The sequence below is a fragment of the Lampris incognitus genome, chromosome 21 (genome assembly GCF_029633865.1).
Source record: "Lampris incognitus isolate fLamInc1 chromosome 21, fLamInc1.hap2, whole genome shotgun sequence".
NCBI lineage: Eukaryota > Metazoa > Chordata > Actinopteri > Lampriformes > Lampridae > Lampris > Lampris incognitus.
Window position 1 is genome coordinate 14153626 of NC_079231.1, and position 7023 is coordinate 14160648.

Here is a 7023-nt window from a genome sequence, read left to right on the forward strand (position 1 = left end):
CTGACTTCGATGACGTAAAACGTACTTTGACCGAAAATGGCGACTCATGTAGTCACAGTTTCCTACAGTGAGGTTGCTAGGCGGCGGGGAACGCCTGGGAGATAGAAATAAAACACCGAGATCGGTAAATCCCGCTATCCTCCAATTTAAAGTACATTAACTTTGATTATTTTCTTCATTTTGCTATTTTTTTTACATTAATTTGTCTGTTGGAATATTTTCCTTATCTTGTATGTCCAAGTGTTTTTTTGGGGGGGGGTTTCTTTGTTTTTGACTGATTGTAAAGCACTTTTAAACATTATTTTCTCTCTGTGATTGGTTTGTCTGTTTCTAATGTAAGCACTTTGAGCTGCATTTCATGTATGAAAAACTCTACATAAACAAAGTTTATTATTATTAGTGGTAGTAGTGATGGTGGTGGTAGCGTATAGCCCTCACACAAACCATTCCGCTATAACGTGCATTTTCTATCATATTTATTTCTATGTCGTGGGATAATTCGTTGGTATAAGCGGTGGTGCAAAGTTCGCTGCGGGACAGGACGGGTCGAAACCGTGTTTATATTGTTTATTTCAACATGACTCCCTTCAGTCGGTGACTGAGGATCCTACCCAGACGCATTTATGGTTTTCCCAAGCGAGGCTCTTCGTACCATGGCGACCGAGTGCACACAAGAGGTGATTCTGGACTTTCTAACGGAACGAGGGGGGAGAGTAAAAAACGTGGATCTGATTGATTATTTTAAGCCGATGTTTCCGGAAGACCCCGAGACGAAGGCAACCATGAAGAAGAAATTCAAGCGCCTCGTCGACAACGTTGCCTTCGTCAGAGTGGATAGCGGCGTTAAATTTGTCTGTCTGAAGAAAAGGTACAGGGGCTTAGCGGAGTGTGGCGAGATAGGCGGCGTGTGCGTTGGCAACGGGGCAAGTGAGGCAGGTAGGGGGCCAATTTTAGAGGGACACATAATCCCCTCCGCTGTCCAGAATAGCCGGTCCTCAAACTCACAGGAAACCACTGCGGTAAACGGGGAGGCGTTGGACGCATTGCAGCCGTGCGTCGGGGACGGGCACACCTGTGAGGCGAGCGCCGCACGCCCTGATGCGCAGCCAGAAATCTCACCTGGATCAGGTTGCGGAAGTGCCAGCGAGGTGAGCGCACAGCAAGTTTCCCCTACAACCATTTTGTCGACCCGAAACGACGGGGAATCCCACAATCTAGCGTTTGCCCAGACGGTAGAGGAAATCGCAAAAAGCACAAGCGAGATCGGCATGGGGAACTCGGGTAGTTCGAGATGTGGCGGTGAACCAAACGATTTGTGCGTTCAGACAACGCCGGAGCCAGCGCCTGACATCCCGAGGATTGCTGTGATTGAAGCCTCGCCTCTCCCGGCAGCGGCAGACGGATCCATGTTTGACCTGCCTGGATATCAGGGCAGATCTGTGCAAAGTGGCCCCACCGGACAGGTAGACACATGTACTGGGCTAAATCCTAAAGCTGGAAGTTATGAAAGAGGTGGTGATTTTGTGCTAGATGAATTAAGTGAGCCACAGCTGAGCAACAAGGCAAACCAGAGCAGTGATGATGCGGTGACTAGGTGCCGTAACTCGATGCGAGTCCATCAGCCCAGTTTACCGTCTGGCCACCTACAGGATGATGGGATTGACGAGACACATTTGGATTTGCACAGTTTATCTGAGAGTGAAGGGAGCAGCACCCCGAGGAGCAGCCGTAAAAACTTTATTGAGGTCATGATGAACAGCTCGCCCCAGGTGAGACGCAGCATGGTGTTGCGAAACTCCCTCTACCTGTCCGCCAGGAACAGGGACTTGGCCAGGAGCGACAGCGACTCTGCCTCGGTGGCATCCTCCAATCCTGACGAGGATGGGACCCCCATTACCTTGGACCCACTGGAACACGAATGGATGATGTGCACTTCCGATGGCGAGTGGGACAGCCTGCGCCGCCTCCTCGCCTGCGAGCCCAGCCTGATTTTGAAGAAAGATTTTGTCACTGGTTTCACATGTCTGCACTGGGCAGCAAAGCAGGGCAAGCCCGAGCTGCTGGCATTGATTGTGAATTTTGCAAAACGGCACACCCTGCCCATTAATATCAACACCCGATCAAGTGCCGGCTACACACCTCTCCACCTGGCTGCCATGCACAACCACATGGAGGTGGTGAAGCTCCTGGTGGGAGCTTATGATGCAGATGTGGAGTTAAGAGACTACAGTGGGAAGAAAGCCTGTCAGTACCTCACCAACAGCGTGGGTGTGGACATACGAGACATTGTCGGGGCGTACGAGAACTCCGCCTCAGAGAACACTGACAATGAGGACAAGGGTCGATGGAGGTTCTCCAAAGTTCTTCATTCAAACCTGAGGCCCCTCAAACTCCTCCCCCACAGCGAGGATGACTCAGTGGACGGGGAGGTCCGTTTGAGGCAGAAACCCGTCAGAAGGATGTCTTCCCTCAGCAAGATGGGACCCAAACTCCAGAAGATCCGCTTTCGGACATCGCAGCTTGTTCACAGCAGCTCGTTCCATGGGACGGAGGAGACCGAGAGGTCGTGGCGGGGCTCTTTTAAATCCAGACCCAAGTCAAACTTTTTTGGCTGAGACACAGAGACACACTAGTACAAGAATGCTGTTAAAAGTAGACTGCAGAGCAGTATCACACACCAACGCAATTTCACATATCTTACAGATTGTCTGCAAACTGTCAGGCTGCATTAATTCAGTCAGTGAGCCAAAATATGGGGTGACCATAATTTCAATTCTAGATTTGGTTGGAGCTGCCTGTTAATATGAGTATTACATACATTTGATGACATTTTAGAAGGCACAATTGGGTTTTCTTTGTTGTTTAAAGCCCATACAAGATATTGTTGTAGTTTAATGGACTTTATAAGGCTAAAACATCCACTTGGGACCTGTTGTGTTTTATAACCATCTAGATTAGGATCAATGATTGCTAAGAATGATCCACCCCCAAATTCCTTTTAACCTTCTTATTCAGGTACCTTTTATGTCTTAACTTAAAATGTAAGTTTGACGGTGCAACACGAGTACAGACTGGTCATATGAGAGAGAATTTACACAAGTGCTGCACATTATCCTCCATGTATGTCACTGACAGAATGCCCCCTCGTCGTCTGACCGATCCCTATTGAAAGAAAACAAACAAAACATGGAGAGATAAGTCAAATCTTGGCTGCCGGCGTCTCTGTAGGGAATGTAGCTATGCCTGCTTTCCTGTATCTACACTTGTTTTGGACAGCTGGCTGACGTTAAAGCCTCTCGTCCTTGTAAAACCCGTAATCTGGATCAACATAGGCAGCTTTCTGTCACAAGGTTCTAGGTTGGTGCCAAGTGCAAGGTATTTATTGCTCTGCGGTCTCACAAAAAACTATATTGATTGAAACTGGAGAACATGCTGTTACTCGTTGTTTGTTATGAACTGATCCACCAGAATATTCTGCAGAGAGGCTTGTTGGGACGCAGGTAGATGACTCTGTACAATGTTTTGTACATTTTAAAAGCTGTTCTCATGATGCCTTAGCAAATATTTCCCTATGGCATGATAGTTCAGATGTTATTGTTTGGTAACATGGTCACTCATTTTACTTGCAGCAAAAGGATCCTATTGTTGTTGATGGTGTTTTGAGGGGGGGGGGGCTTGAATCTCCCGAGTGTTTCCATATGAAGAAACATCACCCCATCGTTAGGGAACACCTTTCATTTCCATGTACTATCAAGTGTAACCCTCGAACATGAGCGGAGTAGAAAAAGGTTGGACTTTGCTCATTTGCACAGATTCCCTATAAACCACCAATATTAATGCCTAACCATTTGAGACTGAAAGTATCAAATCAAAATTTGTGTGGCACAGTGGTTAAAGTGATCGCCTCACAGCAAGAAGGTCCTGGGTTCAAGCCCCGGGGTCGTCCTCTGTGTGGAGTTTGCATGTTCTCCCCGTGTCTGTGTGGCTTTCCTCCGGGTGCTCCGGTTTCCTCCCACAGTCCAAAGACATGTAGGTCAGGTGAATCGGCCGTACTAAGTTGTCCCTAGGTATGAATGTGTGTGTGTCGGCCCTGTGATGGATTGGCAGCCTGTCTTGGGTGTCTCCCCGCCTGCTGCCCAATGACTGCTGGGATAGGCTCCAGCGACCTGAGTAAAGATAAGCGGTTTGGATAATGGATGGATAGTATCAAATCTTAATAGGTCTCCATCAATTATCTGGGCATCTGAAATGACCTCCTTGCTTCTGTAATCTAAATGCATTCTCATTTTGGTGCTTCTGTGCCGCACTTCTACATCGCCCAATTGTCCCTCGGTGTCATTGGTTTGGATAGACTGCTGTCTACTGTCAAATCAATAAGGCCCCTTTTCACCTCACACTAATGTAGTCTCAATAGTGCACAAAGACAATTTCCGTGATAGATAGACATCACATGAATAGATGTGTGCAGTTGTTGTAGACTGTGCCTAGGTACTAACATTAATACCTAAAAATGTACTACATATACAGCAACAAATGCAATAGTCATGTTCATATAGTCTAACTCAGTTACTCTTTCATTTCCATGTATTTGTTTTTTGTCGATTTGTCTTAGAATGAGCACCTTTTTTTTATTATTATTATGTCAGCAGTAGGTCTCACAGGGACGTTCTAGTTCTTCCTGGAATCTCTTTTTAACTTACATTCTTTCTAGTTTACAAGATCGCTGAATTTGATCGTAACTAACATTTAGTGCATTGCAATTTCTCACATGGCATGTAGGACTCTAGGATAAGGGCCAAAGAGTAAAATTAATATATTTGTTTTCTTTTTCTTTTTTTTCATGGATGTTTTTGCATTTGCCATAATAGTGAATTTGGGTTGTTTATGCAAACTTTTTTTTTCTTTATATTGCTGGATAAACGATACCCCCATTATATTCATGTATGGCACCCACGTTTTGTTTTTAGCTGCACCCGAGTGATTTACTTCAGGTAGTGACTTCATATAAAGCATTGTGTCAAACGTCTCTCTGTCTGTTTGGTGTCTCAGGATGCCCTCGGTGATTCATGGCAAAACCTTTCAAGCTCACCAGACAATAAGAAGTGGCGGTTGGGGTTCAGGCAGGAGTGTGCCACCCGCACCTGCTCGCCCAATCTGTAAATTCGCTTTGGGTCCACGAAAACTTTAACAGATTCAATCCAACCTGTTTTGGAGACTAGATGGATTCCTAGTGCCAATCCAAGCCGTCCCGAAACATGACCAAGGTCATCTTATGCGTGTGCTCAATTCATCAGTTTGATTTAACCTGACAGCCGGCTGCTGTGAAAAAAGGGGGGACGGTGCAAACAGAAAGTGTAGGCAGCTCAACAGGCAGACACCATTTTCTCCCATCTCTCGGTTTTATTTGCCCGCTAGTGATATTGTTTGGCTAGCGAAAGCAGAAAATAGCACAAAGGGTCACCAGGGTATCTAATATAGTCTGTTAGCATACCTAATAGTGTAGTTGCAGAGTCTTATATAGCCTAGCCGTCATAGACTTCAGAGTCATCCTAGATAATAAAAAAGGATCTCAGATGATGTTGTTGTGTAATTTAAATTGGCCTGAGCCGTCTTGTCAGGGCAGGTAGTTTAATCTGAGGGATTTCAAAACTCGACGTTACGCTCCCGTTATTGTGCAACTGTTGGCTCAGGGGCTTGACATGACTCCAGTCACACAAGTGTTGACAAGGTAAGCAACTTTTCAGAAACTCCAACGTGACAGGATCAATTCTGTTCAGTCAGCCATTTAGGTCTGAGCCAAGAACTGCCTGTTCAGTAGATGGCGATAGTGACACCCATAATCGAAATTAACTGCTGCTGTGAATGCTCTCTCTCATTGTGGCTGTGAGATTAAATGAGGCTGTTTTTTTGACCTTTCACAACATTCCTCTAAAACCCACTTAAGCTATCCATGGGTGTCTTTGGACCCCATTGACTCCAAGCACAGGGCCCGGGGCACTTGCAAAACAGCATCAGCATTGTAAACGTTTGGTGTGCTCATCAGTTGACCACTAGATGGCGCAGAAGATCAGGAATCATCACAAATCTCCCTTGTGTGTGGTTTGGACCCTTCGGGGGGCCCATTCCTACTATACTGCCATGGATGAATCATCAGAGCTGAATCACACATTGTGGATTCTCCATGGGTGTAAAAGGAAGTGATGTGCACGTTCACAAGAGCCGATGGCCGCTGCACACTGAGCGCTACCCAGAGTCACGTCGCGTCCTCTGAAGGTCAAGGGTGCGCTCTTGCAAAAAAGGGGCCTCGGTTGTCGGCGTTTCCTCTTGACTTGAAGGAAAGGAATTGTAATTTCAAGCCTATTTGCTGAAGGTTGTCCACGTAACCCGTCTGCAATCTCGTGTGTGATTTGTGAAGGCGTGAGTGTGAAGAGAACCTGCTTTGACTCGTAATTATCAATGTTTATTTTGTTGCCGTTTGGAGCGGATCACAAATGGCATTAGTGGGACTACTAACAAATCCTCCACTGTCACACGTAATGAAGCTATCCACCTCCGGCAACCAACCGCCTCCGTGCTCAACTCCTCTCTTTCCCCTCCCTGTCTGGCGAGTTGCCTCAAGATGTCCACTGGGACAGACGCTCGATTTGGAGATGAGAGAGGCGTTGATTTGTCCCGTTTATACCTCAGGACAGCGCCATCAGTTGAGAAGTATCTGTCTGCGGACTGCGAGATGGGCAAAGGGGTTTAACAGGACTCCCCATCACTTGCCCTAACCTTAATCTCCCAACCTTAATTTCAGCCGGGGGGGGGGGTTGTTCTTGCACTGTGGGGGCATGTCTTGTACGTTACACCCAGTCCACAGATCAGCTTACTGTCTGGTATGACTTTGTTGTCTTCTGTAACTTCATAAAAAACAGAATCATCCCTTTTTTAAAATGTTACGTTCCATCAGGGAACGTCAAACGATATCTTTAATCTTTATTTTTTGCACAAGTTTAATTCGGCATGTAAGTTATTCTGTCG

General features: G+C 46.3%; 1 protein-coding gene across 1 annotated transcript; it reads left to right on the forward strand.

Moving 5' to 3' along the window:
- The first annotated feature begins 653 nt into the window (after positions 1–653).
- LOC130131825 (ankyrin repeat domain-containing protein SOWAHC-like) lies at positions 654–2806 on the forward strand. Its single transcript, XM_056301603.1, has one exon. The coding sequence runs from the start codon at positions 654–656 to the stop codon at positions 2613–2615; it is 1962 nt and encodes a 653-aa protein (XP_056157578.1). The 3' UTR covers positions 2616–2806.
- Positions 2807–7023: the final 4217 nt, after the last annotated feature.

Bases quoted from the DNA above. Each gene is read 5' to 3' on its own strand.
- LOC130131825 (XM_056301603.1), top strand. From the start codon at position 654: ATGGCGACCGAGTGCACACAAGAGGTGATTCTGGACTTTCTAACGGAA.